General features: G+C 40.0%; 1 protein-coding gene across 11 annotated transcripts in view; it reads right to left on the bottom strand.

Moving 5' to 3' along the window:
• The window catches only part of AMMECR1 (AMMECR nuclear protein 1), a 152,697-nt gene that overhangs the window by 8,848 nt on the left and 123,669 nt on the right, over positions 1 to 20,180 (bottom strand). For 4 of the 11 annotated variants that reach the window (XM_065557280.1, XM_065557277.1, XM_065557278.1 and 1 more), the window contains 4 exons: positions 17,831 to 17,945; positions 14,994 to 15,146; positions 9,080 to 9,170; positions 7,001 to 7,097 (listed from right to left, as the gene is read on the bottom strand). In XM_065557280.1, the coding sequence (XP_065413352.1) occupies positions 7,001 to 7,097; positions 9,080 to 9,170; positions 14,994 to 15,146; positions 17,831 to 17,945 (456 nt within the window). Of the gene's footprint in view, positions 1 to 7,000; positions 7,098 to 8,965; positions 9,171 to 14,989; positions 15,147 to 17,830; positions 17,946 to 20,180 lie in introns of those variants that run through there. The other 7 variants (XM_065557282.1, XM_065557279.1, XM_005291813.5 and 4 more) reach the window with 5 other exon arrangements.

Raw genomic sequence — 20,180 nt, 5'->3', positions numbered from 1 at the left:
GGACACACTGACTGCAGAACAATTTGCCCAAATCTGGCCTGTTGAGTGATGGCGTAATGGGAGGAGAATGTGTGCATTGATGACCAGTTCACTGCTTTACAAATATCCTGAACAGGGATCTGGGCTAGGAAAGGCAAATATGTCATTTGAAAAAATGGATAGGTTATCCACCCAGGGTTGGAAAGCTGATATTGCTGCAAGGTGAACCTTGATAGAGGAGATAGCTAAGCCTTGCTGCTTCAGGTGCAATAGATATTCAACTACTTCTTATAAGGATGACTGCATGGGCGAGACTCCACATTGCAACGCCCAGACAGAGAACCGCTTCCACTTTGAAATGTGAGTAGTCCTGATGGAGGACTTTCTACTACCTAATAGGATCTGACAAACTTGCTCTGAGCAAGCCTGCTCTCTAGGATTTAGCCATGAAGCTTCCAGGCTAATAGGTGAAGGAAGCTCAGGTTTGAGTGGAACAGTCGACTGTGGTCTGGGGGTAATGGAAGCAGGATTGGTATGACCACTGAGAGGCTTAGCAGAGTGGAGAACCAATGTTGGTGGGACCATGCTGGGGCTATCAGAATGACCTGGTCTTGGTCCCGCTTGATCTTTAGCAGTACTCTGTGCATGAGCAGGATAGGGCGAAAAGCATAGTAAAGATGTTCCATCCACAGTAGCAGAAAGGTTTCTGTGACAGAATCCGGAGTGTGGCCTTGTAGGGAGCAGAATTGGGGACACTTTGTTGTACTTGATTGCAAATAGGTCGATGTGGGGAGTCCCCCACTGCTGGAATACATCCCTCACCACATCTGGGTGAAGGGACCACTCTTGGTGACTGGAGAAAGACCTGCTCAGGCAATCTGCCATCTCATTTTGTGTTCCTGGACAAAAGAGGCAAGAGGAAGCTCCTCCTTGCCTGCTGAGATAAAACATGGCTGCAGTGTTGGCCATGAGAACAAAGAAGTTTCTGCCCATAATGTGGGGCATGAAGGTCTGACAGGCCAGGTGAACTGCTCTGAGTTCCCTGACGTTGATGTGGAGTGAAAGTTCCTCCGGAGACCAAAGGTCTCAAGTTCTAAGGAGCCATAGGTGAGCCCCCCACCCTAGCTTGAGGTGCTGCCTTGTATGTTGTACCACATAAGTACATGAGGCCATGTGACCTAATAGTCTCATACAATTTTGGGCTGTTGTGATTGGATGACCTCTGAGGTGTGTTATCAGAGATGTGCTTGACTTGAAACATCCCTCTGGGAGGTAGGCCCTGACCTGAGTAGAGTTGAACACTGCTCCAGTGAACTTTACCCTTTGTGCCAGAGTGAGGGTAGACTGCTCTACATTTATCAGAAGGCCTAGGGACTTGAACACTACCTGAGCCCTGGACCAGCTCTTGACTTGTCAGTCATCTAGATAAGGGTAGACCTGCACTCCTAAACTTCCTCAGGAAGACTCCCACCATCACCATACATTTTGTGAACACGCACAGAGCTGCAGACAGGCTGAATGGGAGGACCGTGAATTGGTAGTACAAGTGGGGGGAGGGATAGCTCAGTGGTTTGAGCATTGGCCTGCTAAACCCAGGGTTGTGAGTTCAATCCTTGCGGGGGCCACTTGGGGATCAGGGGCAAAATCAGTAGTTGGTCCTGCTCGTGAAGGCAGGGGGCTGGACTCGATGACCTTTCAAGGTCCCTTCCAGTTCTAGGAGATGGGATATCTCCATTAATTTAATTTAATTTAATTTAAAGTGGTTCACTATGAATCTGAGGAACCTTGTGTGTCCTTGGTGTATTGATAAACGAATAGGTGTCTCTTTAATGGAGGATGGTGTACCAATCCCTGGGATCCGGAAAGGGAATAATTGTTGAGCTGACGCAGGTCTAAAATCGGTCTGAGACCTCCCTTGGCCTTTTGGATTAGAAAATAATGGGAGTAGAAACCCTTCGCTCAAATTCTGCAGAACCGCATCCACAGCTCCCACCCGAAGCAGAGATTGAGCCCCCTGGGCCAGAAGTTCTTTGTGAGAGGGGTTGCTGAAGAGGGGGAAGGAGGGAGAGTGGGAAAGAGGGGTAGAAATAAACTGGTGGGTGTATCCCACTTCCACTGTGCTCAACACCCAAAGGTCCATGGTGATACAGGACCACACGCTGAGCAAGTGGGAAAGTCTAAAGGCAGTTTGTGAACAAAGGAGAAACAGGGTCTGGTTTAGAAGTGTAGAACAGAAAGAGACCTCGAGAAATCTTCTGGTCCAGTCCCATGCACTCAAAGCAGGACTAGGTATTATCTAGACCATCCCTGACAGGTGTTTGTCTAACCTGCTCTTAAAAATCCCCAATGACAGAGATTCCATAACCTCCCTAGGTAAGTATCAGAGGGGTAGCCGTGTTAGTCTGAATCTGTAAAAAGCAACAGAGGGTCCTGTGGTACCTTTGAGACTAACAGAAGTATTGGGAGCATAAACTTTCGTGGGTAAGAACCTCACTTCTTCAGATGCAAGACTGATGCAAGGGCTTGCATCTGAAGAAGTGAGGTTCTTACCCACGAAAGCTTATGCTCCCAATACTTCTGTTAGTCTCAAAGGTGCCACAGGACCCTCTGTTGCCTTCTCCCTAGGTAATTTATTCCAGTGTTTAACTACGCTGACAGTTAGGAAGCTTTTCCTAATGTCCAACCTAAACTGCCCTTGCTACAATTTAAGCACAGTACTGGGCGGGCTGTTGGGGCCTATAGTGCTTCCTTGAAGGGTGCTGATGTGTACAGTCCAAGGGACTTAAGGGTTCCCCTGGAGTCTCTTAATCCATGAAGCTTCAAAAAGTACATCCTGCAGGGTTTGCTGGACCTCCTGTGGGAGTCCCAAGGACAGTAGTCATGAATTCCTGCACATGTCCACTGCCAAAGCCGAGCCAGCCACATCCAAAGCGGCTTGCAACGAGCCACCTGCCACTAATTTTCCCTTTTTCACCAGTGAGGAGTACTCTTGCCTAACCTCTTGTGGGACCATGCATGGAGTCCAACATGTTAAAACCATACCTGCCCAGCAGTGCCTGCTGGTTTGCAATTTTGAGTTGTGACCCCCCCTAGTAGAATAAACTTTCCTACCATACAAATCCAGTTTCTTTGAGTCCTTTGATTTTGGGATTGCACCCTGATAGGGTGACCAGATAGAAAATGTGAAAAATTGGGAGGGGGGGGGGGGGGAGGGAAGGTAATAGGAGCCTATATAAGAAAAAGCCCTAAATAGTGGGACTGTCCCTATAAAACTGGGGGCTGATGATCCTGTCTTACTCTCTCATTGGCAGTGGATACCAGCAGGGATCCCGTGGTGGGAGGGAGGGGAAGATGGGTGTACAAGTGCTCGTAACCCTGGGAAGGAACAAAGTATTTTCGCTCAGCCGTTTTTGACGTGGGTGGAAGTGATGCAGGGGTCCATAATGGCCTCTCAGTGAGGCCGGGCTACTTTTGATGGGCCTGCAGCTGCTAAAATGTCAAGTAGGCTATGGGAGGATTCCCTCACTACCTTCACCTGTATGTCCAGATTTAAGGCCACCCTCTTCAATAGGTCTTGGTGAGGCTTATAGCATCGGGGGAGCTGACACGCCCGTCCCTGAGACTGCCTTGTCAATGGAGGAGGCGGCCAGCATCAGCTGGGGATACGCTTTGTCCCTGTTGGCTCGGCAGGCTCCTGTAATTTGGTACTGAACTCGGTACGGGAGTCCAGACCGGGTGCTGCCAGATGAGATGGTGGTGCCCTCCAGCATGGTCGGTACCGATAGAGTGTTGGTACTGCACTGTGTTGCAGATGTAAACGGCTCATCCGGTACTGGACTTGAAGGTGCCTGCGTAAGTGCCAGAGTCCAACAGTTCAGACTTCTGCAGTATTGAGCCAGAGGAGTGACCTGGTTTAGATCTAACTCTACTCTGGTGCCCATGCCTGGCCATCCTCGTTGGTGATCGGTGCCAGGACTCAGGTATGACAGGAGAAGCACTCCTTACCAATGCCCAGGCACTCGATGCCGAGACTCACCAACCTGGCTCAGATGGAGGTCTCAATGCGGCTCCATGAGCAAAAACTTCAGCCTGGCCTCCCAATCCTTCTTTGTGCGAGGTTTAAAGTCTCTGCAGATCTGGCAACGGTCCCCAACGTGAACTTCTCCTAGGTACTTGCAGCTTGAGTGTAGGTAGGTCAGGAGCATAGCCTTGTTGCAGGAGGCGCAGGGCTCAAAGCCCGGTGACTGAGGCATGCCTCAGCACCAGAGAACGGACAAAAACTCTGCTAAATCACCAAGTTACAGAACTTCACTAAAACGAGTTACAACTAACTATACAAATAAAAGAAAAAGAAGACCACTGAGACAGCTTGCCAAAGGAAGGTCACTGGAACTGCTATCCATCACGGGCGGTAAGAAGGAACTGAAGAGGTGTGGGGTCAGTGGGGTGATTTATATTGGAACTATAGGCGCATGGCATCAGAGGGCACTTAACCGCCCTGATGGGTACCATAGAGGGGAAAATGTCTGGTGACTGTGCTCGGGGCGCTTACAGACTTACGGTGCAATGCACATGTGCAATCACTCAAACAGGAACTACAGTTCCTCGAGAGAGAACTAAACTGTTATCAGAAACTTCACTCCTTTAGGGTGAAATTCTAGGAGAGGGTGTGTTTAAGCACGGGGGAGTCTGAAGGGTCAGCACAGCGTTCAGGGGCTAGGCAGCTTGACAGCAGGTTCCTGCTTTCAGAAGAGGGTGCCAGAAAAAAGGTTAGCATCTCAACAGTAATGCTTAGGGAACTAAGGATTGGAGCAGTGGCTGGACTTCATTAAGGCTCCAGCAGCTTAAAACACACAGGAATGCAGAGAGACAGAATTTTTCCTTCACAACAGTCCAGTGGGTAGCCAGCAAAGGGGCAGATGGCCAGATCTGTGCTACTGGGATCTTACTTCTACTTTGGATTGTCACCCATGAAAATAAAGGACGACATTTTGTCCTGCCTGTTAGTTTCTTTTCTTCTAGTTTCAGTACTTGGGGTGATATACATAAATAAATAAAAATACATGGGACAAGTATTCCTACATCTCTCTCATGTTGCTATATTGAAATAAATGAAAAAAAGTGGCTGTCTACAAAAAGATGAAGGAAGTAATTCTATATTTAGTGGTCACTGTATTGGTATCACTGTTGGAATAATGACATCTGGAGCTTTCTACAGAGGACAAGTCTACCTGCATGCAGAAGGGAGAATCCAAATAGGAATGAGACACACAAATTATAAGAAAAGAAAATTAAAACCCACACAAACCTGTCTTTCCTTTTAAAGTGTCTAAGATACTTCAAAACAAATTCTTAATCTATGGGGACATTCAAAAATTAAATGAAGTGTTCGTTAGGAGGCAGGAAATTTCGTGCAGTTTTAGTAGAGGAACAAGTTCTGGTAACACAGATAGACCAAATTTTACTTTTGCTCAAAGACTGAGCCCAAGCAATAATGCTTTGTATAATATATTGGCCTAGTGTGAGTAATCATGACTTTCTGTAGTGGCTTTTCTCGGAAACCATGCAGCCCGATACTTAATTCAGTGCTACAGCTAGCCTATCCTTTGGTGCTGAAGATTCTAAGTTCTGTTCCTTCTAATGTATGAAGGTGGGTGGTTACCACGTGGCTACCCTGAAAATTTCAGACAGAAAGAGATCAGTGGCTTGCTAAGGACACATATATTACTCTTGTTGTGCCTTAACAGGATCTTTAAGTTTTAGTTCTGCAAAGAAGTAGTAATGAGAGATTCTTCTCCATGGTTCTTTTGAGAACAACATGTCCAGGAGTATTAGTGCCAAATGGACTTTAGAAGGCCTTATTTTACTATAGCCTCATGGCCCATTGATGATGAACTTATAGAGAAAGATCTTATTTGAATAGACGTAATGGCTTGAGAAGAGTATTGACAGCACGATGGTTAACTGGTGTAGAATGTCACTACCACCTTTGGAAGAAATTTAGGGCAAGTGTGTAGCACCACCTTATCCTTAAACCATTTTGTATAAGTGGGTCTAGTCACTGAGGCTTGAAGGGAATTATGTGTCTAAAACGAAGTAATTGTCACCAAGGAAAAATCTTTCTAGAGACATTCTATTAGCTTTCCCGTCTCCAAGAATGGTTAACTATTACCAATGGTACCTTTGGAGAAGTGAAAATGACTTACTTGTAATTCTTTTTTCTCTGACTCTTAGTAGATAATCAGCTGATCAAATTGAGAGTTCTGCAGTCTCTCAATTTTGTAATTTATTTATTTTTCAAGTTTATAACAATGTACCTCTCTTTGTGCATGCAGAACGCCCCTATTAAAACCACATTTCTACATCATCCAGTTGACGGTGTGTCCTCTACAAATGAGAAGGTAATCTCAAAGCACTAAAAGTCAACAAACACTGCCTGGTTTGTGAGGAGGGAGTGACATCCCCAGCCCAACAATATAGGGACTGTCAGCCCAATTAACCCAGCTGTAGGAGTAATGTATCACCTTTCTTTCAGAAAAGTTGGGAGGGTAATGTAGTTTCCTAGCAGGGGCATATGAAGCATCTGCACAAGCTGAACTTTAGAATTTTGAATGGTGAAAGTTCCTAATCTCTCTCGAACCCTAGAGGGGATATCTATTACACCCAGTGCACTAACTTTGGAAAGCAAGAGCTACCACACCCCTATCGTTTTTCCAAGTTGCAATCTTTAAGCAGCAGCATGAAATAAAATATACAGAGGACTCTTGGAAAGACATACATTAAACAGCAATTCATTCTTCCCTTGCTGAATGTTGTGAACTCCTGTGATGATTAATGGAATTTACAGACACACACCAAAAGAAGAAAGGACCACTGTTGCAGAAGGAAAGATATTGTTAAATCTGTTACTATGAAGGAAGACTTTACCATCAATATTTTAGCAGATGTCTGCAGGAAATAAATAAATTGGGGCAATATTGAAATAACAAAACATATCTGTAATGTAGCCCCTAATACATACCTGGTCAGTTTTATGGTTTTCCTGAACTCATTAGTAATTGGAGCTTTGTAGCCTCCTTTCCTCAATAAGGAATCTATGGTCTGAATGTGGTCCCATCCTGTTGAGTTTTATCAGAATAAATATCAACAAAGAGCATGTAATTAAACAGACTTTACATTAAAATATTACTTCATGTTATGTTTTTGCATCTACTCTGCTAAAGTCCATTATAAAGATTCCCATAAATCTGTAACCTGTAAATTCCTGTGTTCCTAAGAACAGCCTCTTGCAGGAAGTACTATATACAGGAGTCTTCCTACATCAAAGTAAGTTTATTGTGCAAGGCAAAGATCTTGCACATAGTTTAAAAGTAGATCCAATACAGCCATGCTTTCTGGATATGGAAAAACAAAAATTATATCCTTCCAAAGTCTAAAGGCTTGTAAAAGAAAACAAGGTCGTGTATCACAGTAACCCTTTAAATCATATTGAAATAAAATACATAGAACCACTTGAAAATCAAATTTCTAGTGGAAATATTGCATGTAAGCAATCTTAACTGGCTCGAAGTGTGCTTTAAGGGGTGCAGGTGGAGGACAGAAAAATCCCATGCCTCATCATCAAATGGTATGGGGTCTCACAGACCTTTCTGTAAGTGCCACTGTTAAAGTTAACAGCGATTTTTTTTTCCAATTTCAGAATTACAACATTAAATAGTTTGCTGGCGGTTGGCTTATAAATTTTTGGAGTATTAACCCACAAATAGTTTAGGTTAATTATGGTTCTCCTCCAACAAGTCTTTTACACTATTTTAAAGCAATATATAACGATCAAATTTTGAATACATGGTATCTCAATAATATGTAGAAAATGAACTGTGCATCTTTTATTGATAAAACTGTTAGATGTATTTCAGAAATACACAATTGCTTAGTGACAGGTTTCAGAGTAGCAGCCGTGTTAGTCTGTATCCGCAAAAAGAACATGAGTACTTGTGGCACAATTGCTTAGATTATTCAGATAGGTATCTAACAAGACTAAATATATCATTTTGCTTTGTCTGTTTAATAAACCACATGTATAAAAACCTGTTTTTTTTAAAAGAACCCAAAATTATACGTATAAAAATTTTGACTAAAGAAATTCACATAACAATTACACTTTATAAATATAGTATGAGCTGTCTTAAGTGACCATATAAGGGCTCAGCAAAAAACACTTTTTCCTGAAAGATGCAGACTATAATTACAGAACAAACAAAACTGTACTGGAAATCTTAGGGATAATTGTAAGTGGTCACTTATAGACAGGGAGTTGTATATTCAAGGTGATCCTTAGTGCAGGTTTTTCTTTATCTCTTAACAAATTCAAACATAAGGAGGCAAATGCAAAAACAATGCAAAAATGAAAAAAAAAAAAAAACCCTGAGTCACAGCTAGAAAGAGAAAACATTAGTAAGTAGTTAGCAGATCAGCACCATACTGGTATTAAACAGAACTAGTGTATTTTGTTCTTCCAAATGATGAACTTATAAGTCTGTGCCTCTTTTAAAAGGGTCACACTTTTACAAAAGTATTTTGGGACATTCAATATGAAACCAACTCCCTTCTACCCACCCAAAAGAAACAATGGGAAGCCAAAGCTCTTAAAGAGGATTAAGTGATGGCAGTGAGAGCCTAAGAGAGAAAAACTTCAGTATTGCAGGTTGAGAAATAACTCCACTGTTAAGATCCACGAGCAGTCATCCCATCACTAAGTTAAACGGGTTTTGCATTTCACTGATTGTAGCAAGTTGGGTGTATGAAAAATGGCAGCTTTTAATTAGCACCGTCCCACCCCCTACCTCTTTTATTTTGCATATTGCTGCTACTTTACTGTTTGTTTATGACTTGCTTAACAAACTGCTACAATTTATTGAAATCTTCCCAATAAAGGGATTGATTTTATACAGGCATTTAAGTGGCATTTATAAGAGTCATTCCTTACAGTTAAGTATTGCTCCATCATCTGACATCAGTGCAAGGTCAAATATTGCATTTTAGGTTTATATGTATATTTAAATTCTTCACCAGATCATATGAAATAAAGTGCAACAATGACCTTGCTCCTTTGCAACCTCCGGTAAGTAGGTGGCGGTGCGTTTTGATCCTTTTTCATTGATGAATTCTATTCTAATGCCATGTACACCCACCTGAAAGAAATTGGCAGTTTTATTAGTACATTTAAAAATAATACAAGACATTTCTAACGTGAAATATCCCAAGATGTGAGCCTTTTAAGGAAAGGTTTACCCAATTTTAGATTAAAAAAAACAAAAACAAAACCATTTTCAAGGTAATTCTGAAGTGAATTTAGCCCTCTTTAATGGCGTCCAACTGACAGCCTGGCCAGGGCAGTGGCAGTGCAAGCATGCCCTACAATGCCCCACTGAAGTACTTAATCACTGACCTGAAGGGAACAACATTTGAGGTGAGAGTACTTGGTCTCCATGCCCATTCAATGCTTAACCTCTCTTCTGATCCTGCCAACAGGGGTGTTATTAAAGGGATGTGAACACCTGTCCACCAGAAAGTGAACCAAGTTCACCAGTTCCATTTCATAGGCAACCAGCTGGTCTAATGACTTGTAGCCATTAACAGCTGGGATCTTGTCTGAACTGGCAACCTAATGGTGAAAGTTGTGAGCTATTACCAATCCCTTGAGCCTTCCAGTTCATGAAATTTCCACTAATGTATGAAGAAGAGGGGTACAGGAAGGAAAGGTATTTCAAAGCTTTGGGAAGCTAATCAACTTCAAATTCATATTTCCATATATAGCAAGACTGTTTTCTAGTGTAAGGTCTACTGCCTACAATGAAGAAACCAACATTGCTGACAGAAAGGAGTGACATGCCACTTTCATGAGATGTTCCAAATTCCTATAAGAACTAGCCTGGTGCCCTTTGAGGCACTGTTTGCAAAAGTAATGCGTGTGTACACAGCACTTCCCTATTTTCAAGGGTAAAATAATTCTGCTGTAAACACATGCTCTTGATCAGTTTGTCGTAAGAGGCCTCCAGCTGGAAGTAAAATTTCTTACCAAAATTTAATCAAGTTTCCAGTTACTTTTAAGTTACACAAATGTAAACATAAAATGTTAGTAGCCTCAGATTTTTATTCTTGTGCTCCTTAAATTTGGAAGTCCTCAGGTGCAGGTGGAAACATGAGTATTGGGAGTTTAAAAGCTTATAGTGTTATTTGGTTTAGATACCTGTTTTTTGGCACAAACTAATTTGATTTCAACAAAAAGTATAGAAAGATTTTTAGAATGAAGACTTACTCTAGAACAACTGCATGGCAACCAAATTCAAAACCAAGGATTAATATAATGGAGCACACAAGCTCACCAGGGCCAACTGTCCAATTAACACACAGATATTTCAAGGTAAATATTATACAAAGTTATTTTTGCTCTAGCATCTTCATGTGACTATGAGTGTGGGGTGAGGGGAGGGAGATTACTCTGGTGACCTTCACTTGAAAATCCTCCTCCTCTTTATCAACGCACCATGTCTTAAATATGATGAAACTTTTCTGAATGAAGAAATGAAGATGTGAATCAATAACATCTTCATTCAATGATTAACATCTTCATTCAGAAAAGTTTAATCTCTAACCTCCTTCATATCAATTAGTCTCAATTAATCTCTCTTACATTTCTGAACCTAAACTTTCAAGTAAGCAGATGTAACTTTGTTTTAGAAGCCAAATCTGTACTCTTAGACAGTTCTATTATGGCAAATGGAAATTTGGGAATGAAAAGTTTAAGCAGATCTTGTCTAATTTATTCTAGGATCAAGGAAACCAACTAGTAACTTTATGCAAACTGTAAGACCACATCTGAATGATGGGAAACTTCACACTAATACCAAGTGATGCACATGGTCCATCCATGTGAAGCTCAGGTGCCCCCTTTTATTAGCGTAGCAATTTGCATCTTTTTCAGATCAAATTTGCAAGACAAATTGATTAGAGCAGAAAAGTAATTACAGATTGACTAATTGCCAAGATAAAACCCAAAATGTATCCTGACCAAAACATTTATGTTTACATACAAACACTACCAGTTTTAAATTTTCCTACATACCAGAAACTGAAAAAACATCTATCAGTCCTCAAACACAACAACTGCAACTCCTCTGAAATCTCTTTTTATTACAGCATGTAGATCGGGATTGGGGTCCCGTTGTTCTAGACAATATGCAAATCCAGTACAGGGTGGTCACTGTCATGAACAGCTTCCAATCCAATTTAAGAAAAGGCTCAACACGTGGGTTTAGCAAGCAATTGGAGGTAGAAAGGGGAGGACATGAGCCTGTCAAAGTTATGTAGCCTAAGGCGCATACAACATGACCACTGATTCCATTTTAAACCTTAACTTTGTTTTAACTTTTCCTATTTCCAATTTGTACAAAAATATTTTATTTAGCCTCTGCGTGTGGTAATTTTCAGGCTATTATTATTATTAATCTACCTGTTTCCACGCTGCTTCTATTAGGCAACCCACAGAGCAGTCACCCAAGGTATTGGTTGTGCTGGGATAATATATATGCACCCTCGTCACTCTCCTTGCCTGCTTTATAATAATAAGCTAGAAGGCTATTGACATTCTCATTGTTTTAATTCACAAATGACAATACTTTTATGGATCTAAGAACAGATAAGGAGAGTAGTGGGATTAGAATCTAGATGAATAGATATAGTACTTACGGTGGTATATATTCAATTACTTAAGGTATTTTGTAAAAATATGTTTTATTTTTAGCATGTCTTCAAAATCAAATTTTAAAATTTTGTAGAATATATAAAGTAAGGTCCACCTTCCTGTGCTAATATCCTGTGCAACAGAGGTGATCATGAAAACCTATAGTTTACAATATTCATGAGGAATTAACCAGAAATACAGTAAAAGCTTTGTTATCTGGCATGTTGGGGGAATGGTGGGTGCCGGTTAATCAAATATTCTGGTTAACTGAGAGTTATACATGGAATACCAATTTTCAAACAATTAGAATACAATAAAATGAATAAAGTATAAAATACAGTAGTGCAGTACACAGATATTCACCAATCCAGTAGTAGTACTGCACTGCAGAGTGGTTGGTTTCTTGAAGCACTTAGGTGTATATAGGTGAACCTACTGTATAGAAAACTTTTATCTAATGACACTATATATCACTATGGGCAGTGCATGGCGTACACCCAGATCACTAAAAATACACTTAACACTAAAACCATACTGAACATAATTTAATATTTCTTTGCTGATTCAGAAGGCACTTCAAGGCTCTTGCAGTGCCTCAGGGTCATCATGATCATTGTAGATGTGGAAGGTGTAGTAGATTAGGCTGAATCTGTAATGGCCCTATGACACACCCTGGAAAACGCTTTTTTGAATAAATCCCTGATATCAGCTTGCTTGTTTGTCTTCTGCCTCTTTTGCATAAAAGTAGAGTGCAGAATGTGCAATTGCATAACGTCCTGGGCAGTATACTAGTCCCCGTTACTAGATTGAAGATTTGTATTGGGAGATATCGGAAATGCCGGATAATAAAGCTTTCCGGTTGATAAAGTGCCAGATAACACAGTTTTTACTATACTGATGATGTGCTGAATATGATTCAATACCCAACCAACAAATAACTGCACTCCAACAGAGAGTAAACATAATTCTCATTGATGCGTAGATTGTGTCATAACCAATTAAACAGACTAACAGAGTTCATGGAAATGTCTTGCTCTAATTATGATGTCCAACACACTCCCGACATACTACTAACCCTGCCCACAACTACACAAGAACATTGCATTGGTATAACCTAACTCGTGAATTTAAACCACTATAGCTAACAACTGCAAACCTCTGCGTGGACATTCTTCTTCTAGTGTAAGTGTGGGGTTTTTTTTTTTTTCAGTTTTGCTTATGTTGACAGGAACAGGCTTAAATTTTGGGTGGTTGTTTTTTTTAAAACTGTCTCCTGGGTGCATCTGTTCACCAGAAACTCTAAAATTACTATCTAATTTCGTACAGACTGATGAAAGGCCATCTCTCAGTCATTACTACTCACTTTCATCTCATCATCAAACCCCACAGCCACAGTCTCAAGAGTTTTCTACAGATTGGTAGCATTTCATCGAAGGACAACAAACTCAGGATAGAAGACCATTTCACAGTATTTTAGGAACCAGAAGCTGACAAAATACTGGCCATTAAGTAGCCTGAATTTGTATGACAGTATGCTTAATGTGGAGCTACTGAAGAAACTTGGCTAATTTTCTGTTCTGTCTGAATTCTGACTTTTCTTGACGTCAGGAAGGCTTGTTTCAATATTCCAAAGCTTTCTCAAGGAATCTGAATCACTTTGTGGTGAGAAGACACAGATGATCTTAACAGGAGAAAAAAAATAACTGAAAGGAAAAGTACTGGGGAAACCCATCTGCGATTGGGTGTGAGTGACTGAGAAATGAGAGCATAGCTTTTGCTTCCTTCTGTATTTTCATAGAAGAGAAATGCAGAAAATGTATAAATTAGTTTGTCTTTCACACATTAACAAGGTATCTACTCCCAAATAGCCAGAGTCTGTAGTACCAAAGCTTGCCTCATGAAACATTTAAGCATATTTCATACCTGTCCTATCCATTAATAGGATTCATTTTTTTCCTCCCAGGGGCTCCTAATACAGCATTCTGAACCTCTCTCATGGGGTAAGGGATTCAGTGGCCTGAGATGCAGAATGGATAGGAATCTCCTCTTTTTTCTTAGGCTCTAAGCAAACCAAACAATTCCCTTTTTAAAAAAGGATTCTGAAACCCACTGTATTGTTTAGTAACCTAGCAGAACTTTTTTTGTGTTTGATTTCCTCTGTGGAGCATTGTATTGTAAGGAAATGTCTCGCTAAATAGTGTAAAGATTCCAACTCTGACATGAGTTGAGAGTAAAGGAATTCAAGAGCAAAAAAGCAACGAGCAAAAAAAAATAAATAATTTTGGAGAAGAGGGAATTGCAGTCTGTGCAGGGCGGGGATGACCTTAGTGGAAGGGTAGAGAAATTAGGAAGGTGAGTGTAAGAAGGGTGAAGGGAGGAATAAAGCTGAGTTTGCTTTGGGGATGGATGGCTGAAAGGGGAAATGGAATGGGAGACAATGTCCCATCAGATACACTGGTGGATGTGAAAGGGTGCAGATCTTACTGCCTCCATGTCAGCAGCATTAAACAGTATTTTACCTCCATGAGCTGCTTCCCCACTTGCCCTCTGGTGTGTACGTTCTCTACTAAAGTATTATCATTCAAAAACATATCCCAGAATTCATGACACTGCCTGTCTCAGACCTTTTTTTGATGGAAAGGCTGTGATACTACACACAAGTAGTCATTGGACAGGGGTAGTGGAGAGATGTCTCGTGGGAGGAAGACTCTGTGTTTAGAGAAATGAGGAGACAATGCATATCTGCCCAGCATCCATTTCAAACCACCACGTGTGTGAACTACTGATGCATAGTGCAATCATATACAGTCATGCGTGAATGGAAACCCTGTGTATTTTATGAAGTGTCTTCATGAACCACTGTACTGAAGTGATCCTTCGACAGTAAATAGAAAAAGGTGCAAACCTTTATAAGAGGTGAAAATGGTGGCAATTTGAAAAATCATATGGGAGCTAATGGCAGTCAATTCACTCATGTCTCCTGTTTACTCGCCTGAAGTCTCTGCTGCAAAGAGGATCTCTCACTGCTTGCTGCAACTGAAAAACTGATCTCTTCAGTTTGGGAAAACAATTCATTAATCAGTGGAAGGAAGATCTATCAGTCTGTTTCAGGGTATAGGAGGCACTCCTGTCCTGAGCCATGTCTTCAAATGATCTCGTCTCTAAACCACCACAGCACTGCAAGCTGTCTGGATCTGCAATTTTGAAATATTTTGACTTCTGTCAGCAAATTGCTGAATTAGCTCCCACAAGATCTCAATAGCATACCTACAGAAGTAAGGTCTCCTAACCAGGCTGATGATTTTTCAGGATGATCTGGAAATGAGCAGTTATACCAGATGGAAGACCCAGAATCTCTCTTTAGGTCATATTCTAGCCATCTTGAAATGTCTTTTTGCCACTGACATTGCATAACTGCAGTTCCCTTAAAAGAAACATGGATGACATAAGCTGTCTCACTGTAAGGGGCATGTACAGTGACACATCATTCTTTTAAGGACTAACATTTCAGTATAAACTTCTTACTTTATATGGAATGCCTGTAAGTCATTTAGAGTTATATACAGCACCATCACTTGAAAAGCATGGCAGAAAGAACTACAGGATTTTGCCATGTTTCAGGAGACTCATTATATTATGGCCACCTCTTTTGATTCCCTTACCACGTTAGAGGCTTTAAAAGTATAATATTAAAATATTTGACAATACTCCTCTATCCTGATATAACACTGTCCTCGGGAGCCAAAAAAATCTTACCGCGTTATAGGTGAAACCGCGTTATATCGAACTTGCTTTGATCCACCGGACTGCGCAGCCCCCCCGCTCCCCTCCGAGCGCTGCTTTACCATGTTATATCCGAATTTGTGTTATATCAGGGTAGAGGTGTACTCTTGCCTTTCCCACCCTTCCAAAAAAGGTTAATGGTTTCCCTTACTGAAGTGTCTTGAGAAATTTCATAGCGAATATTTTTCTATAGAATTTTTAAACCAACGTATAGAATTCTATAGCTGGGATATAGTTCTCTATTTAATTAAATAGGGAGGATTACAAATTCTATCGAAAGGAATTTATATTTTATTACTATCTAAAGTAATTTCTGTCATATCATATTTTTTCTTCTGTTATTAAATTCGATAGGACTTTGCAATAAAATACAGAAAGTGAAATTCCTAAAGTTACATATATACAGACATTTAAGGTATAAATTAGAAGATGGGCTCCAGATCACAACATTCCCAGAGTTTGGTGGGTGTTCTGAGCTGGGGTTTTGGTTTAAGCCCCTCTCTTGAACAAATATGTATTTTGGTCATTTTTAAGCAATATGCTTATTTGATAGGCTTTGAAACAGTTTGTCATTATGTAAAAGTATTTATCTGGAAACTTGAAATGCATATTTCAACTTGGGAAGATAATGATCATTACATTGTACTGTACTAGACGATAGCATGAAGCCAATAAAATATTAGCGTGCATTTAAAACGTTATGAAAAACAGTTTCTGAACATGCTAAACTGTAGCAAGCAGACTAGACAAAATCTCAACCAGACAGTTTAAATTATTTACTACATTGATTTAATTATTGGCCTGTAAAGTTTCATTTAAAAAGTCGCTGTAGTTATTAACGCTTGAAAAATTGTGGTCCAAACATATATTGTACTTCTGTAGCTCAGAGACCAACAATTGGATTGTCTAAAAAGAACTGTTCCTGGTTTAGGACAAAGCTTCAACTCAGAGTAAATTTTTGACAGATGAGAGATAAATTATGAAAAATGGTGTTTATGGTGAAAACACTGATCGTTCCTCAAAGAAAACTTGCACCCATTTTTCTCAGCAGTAGCGAAGACATGAAGCTGTTGTCACTACCAATTAACTGTGAAATGCATTATATTTAAGCTTTCAATTACTGTACAATTGGCACTTCTAAGGCGAACGCTGGAGACAGTCACCCCAATGAAAATGAGGTCCCCTATGACCTTTACCAGTGAGAGCACCCAATTGTGGAGACTATACACCAGTTTTCAACCTGCACATACAGCCAATAGAAAAGCATTACTGTTCACAATTTTTAAAAAACGAACACTAAGCATTAGAGCTCTTTTATGTGTGTTAAACCATTATTAACACAAGACAGTGGAATTTGTTTTCTTTGTAGTGGACTAGAACATGTCCATTATTTTCACAAGTGACAAATTCTCAGTAAAACTGTCACACTCAGAAATATACATTGTTAAAAAAAAAAAAGAAATTTAGACATAACAGCAATTGCTTCTTAATCTGTGAGTTTTTATGCTGCTGTGCCGACAATGTGTGCAGTTTCCCTTTAACCATAACAAGTAAAGTGGATGCTGCTCTTCACAGGATAAGTATTAAATTGGAAAAATAAATGGTATATTTGGTTTTCGTTGTTTTCAAGGGATTAGTGGGGACAGGTTCTAAGTGTCCGGCTTGCACCATTTTCACTAGATAAAGTGTTATTTGGCTTCAGCCATCCATGCTTATTCCTATATCTAAATGAGGCAGCTGTGTGGGGCCTTTTTTTGTGTGTGTGTGTGCGTGCAATGAGTGCACTATGTGATTCCAGCAGCTTAAGGTCAAATGTAGTATCAGTATATATTGTCTGGTACAGCCTCTTTCTAGAGACTTATCTTGTTCTAGCAGAGCGATGGACTATGACTGTCTTGGTCTCCTCTATAACTACTATATTACAGAAAGCTTTGATCCAAAAACTAAGGATGTATTTTGGACGATGTCTATTGTAATATTGCAGAATTTAATCTTAAAAAAAAAAAAAAAAAAACCAAACCAACCACTAATGGTGTCTTGTTCATGTCTCTCTTTTAAGAACACAGGTTTACTGTGATCATCCAGTGGGCATGAAAATGGCTCAGTTCCACTCTATGGTTTTCATACCCTGAGAACTTGCATGGTAACACCACATCTCCCAGGAAACACCAGAGATGCCTCATCTTATGTGTATAAAAGACAACTAATACAATAGGAGAACTACACTAAATATTCCAAAATTTCAGTTATTTTCTTATTAGTTGGGAGGAACTAGAGGATACTGGTATCAAGATAACTTTCTTTAAAAAGATCTGGAATCCTTACCTCCCAGTCCAAGTAATCACATACATCTTCAAAATTAGTGAGTAGAGACACTGAGCAGAAAAGCCGTGGCAGCTCATCCCTCGTCATTGGGGGGAAACGGCTATCTTTAAGGGCACTGTTGAAAACAAAACAAATTTTTAAAGCACTTTTTTTTTTGCCTAAATTGAACTACCTAATGAACCAACTGGAAAAGAAAAAGGTAAGAGACAGCAAAAATAAAAGCTGATGGAATGATGACTACTCTGACAATTAATTCTTAATAGTGCAATACCCCAGTATTGCAAATCCTTTTCTCTTAGACAAATGGTTTCCAGATTTCATGGCAGGACAAGTTATATGGTCACACCAATTGACTAGATTTCCTGGGTGGTCACTCCTTGCTGAGTTGGTTTTGCTACTGGGACAGTCTTAAGGAGGAACAAATTTTGGGGGAAAATATATAAAAAACAGATCAACGACAAATCTGTTTTGAAAAGATTAAATGACATAATTTTGGGTAGGGGAAGACAGTTATGCTGGGAAAAATATATTTTGACATCTTGAAAATAATCAGAATGATAACTCTATAAAGAACTATTGCGTTTAACATATCAATGTAGACAATCGGAATGAGCAAAATACTCATGCAAATTAAGAAATGTCAACGTAAAATACTTATAATGGTACTATCAAAGACTCAGATTTGTGAAACTATAGGACTTGAAACTATTCTGCAAAACAGATGTATGATAAGTAACAGAGCAGCTAATGAACATCTAAGCTAATCCACTGATAACGTAAGGTCCAGTGGGCAGGTGTGCAATGTAGCAGTGCCACATCAAAGGGAAAGTGGTGCCATCTACATTCATCTCAGTAACAGCTGCATTACGAAAACAGGAGAGAATGGTTAACCAGAGATGTATGAAACAAATGTCAAGGATAATTGTGTATTGTGCAAGATTTGGTATAAGGAGAACTGGGCAAACCGGGGGGGGAGAGGGTAAAATGAGTGTAATATACTTGCATTTATTATTTTCTAAGCTTGGGATAGGAGATACTTATATACAAATGTGCCTATGTTTAACAAGAAAAAGAACTGATCTGGCCAACTGGTTGTTTCAGCAAAGGAGGAGAATCTAACAGGACAGAAGCCTAGTTTAAGGAGCTACATAGTCCTCAACATTTTCCACCCATTGAACGTAGGATACAGTCATTAGTTCTATGAACCCTATTTGTAAAATGACTAGAGATGACCACTCTTGGATCTGATACACAACTATGTTTCTAAAGGTGCTCAGGGTTCATTGAAATCTCTGGGTCAAATTTAGCCAGTGTGTAGTCCCATCATTGGTTCCATATAGCTAAATCTAGCCCAGATGGAGTTGTAGTGCAGAGTGCAGTAGACTCAAAAAAGTTTAAATTGAAACGGGGAAATTATAGTGTGTATACTTGACCCAGAGTTAATATTCCATTACCAACTAATGATAAAAAGTGAATTCCTTCTTATGAAACAGCATTTTGAAAAGAATCAATATATTTTACTGTGGTGTAATGCTTGAAAACATTCAACGAAAAGCTACTGGAACTACTGAGGTGATGAGAATTACTACAGGCCTCTTGTCAAACATTGGTAGTTTTACACAAAAAGAAGAGGAGAAAATCCAATTTTATTTTTGGATGGAGTTAAATGTAGTTCATTGTATAGGTTGACACAGGATGAGGGGGTTGCTCTACCAAGCATTAAGGAGTATTTTAGGATGCCCAGCTTCAAACCAGGGCCGATAGAAAGATTAGAGAGACAGGAAAACGTGGGGAGGGTACATCAAATAGAAAAGCAAAGTATCTTTTTATGAATGAGGAATATACTTATTAGGAAGGAAAGATCGAAGCATTCTATGCCTCAGCTTTCCCACTGGGAAAATGGGGATGATACCAATCTATGTAAAGCCTCGAGAAACTCTGTATGAAACCATACTATATACATCTCAACTAAGATTATCTTTGGCAGGATTATGAAAGTACATTTGTGTATGTGATTGCCTTCGTTAGTTCATCTCAGAAAGTGATTGATATTCTCCAAGACCCCATCAAGTTATTTGCAAAACCAGCTGCACAACTGCTGCAAATTGAAAAATCAGCCTCCAGTTCCTCTCCCTCCCTTGTTCCCGTGACATGGAGCAATATCAGAAAACAAAATCTATTTTAGACATGATGAAGTAGTGATAATGAGAGGGTATGAGGTCACGTTCACCCTTTACAGCTCTCTATGTGCTGTTCTTCCTGGGTTTGAGTGAGGCACTTCACAACATCATAACAACTAGCACAAATGCTAGTAGGAAAAAATGGCAGTTTAGGAATAGACAAGTAGATG

The sequence above is a fragment of the Chrysemys picta genome, chromosome 9, assembly GCF_011386835.1.
Source record: "Chrysemys picta bellii isolate R12L10 chromosome 9, ASM1138683v2, whole genome shotgun sequence".
Taxonomy (NCBI): domain Eukaryota; kingdom Metazoa; phylum Chordata; order Testudines; family Emydidae; genus Chrysemys; species Chrysemys picta.
The sequence above is the reverse complement of the archived record's forward strand: the minus strand, read 5'-3'. Positions and strand labels throughout refer to the sequence as shown.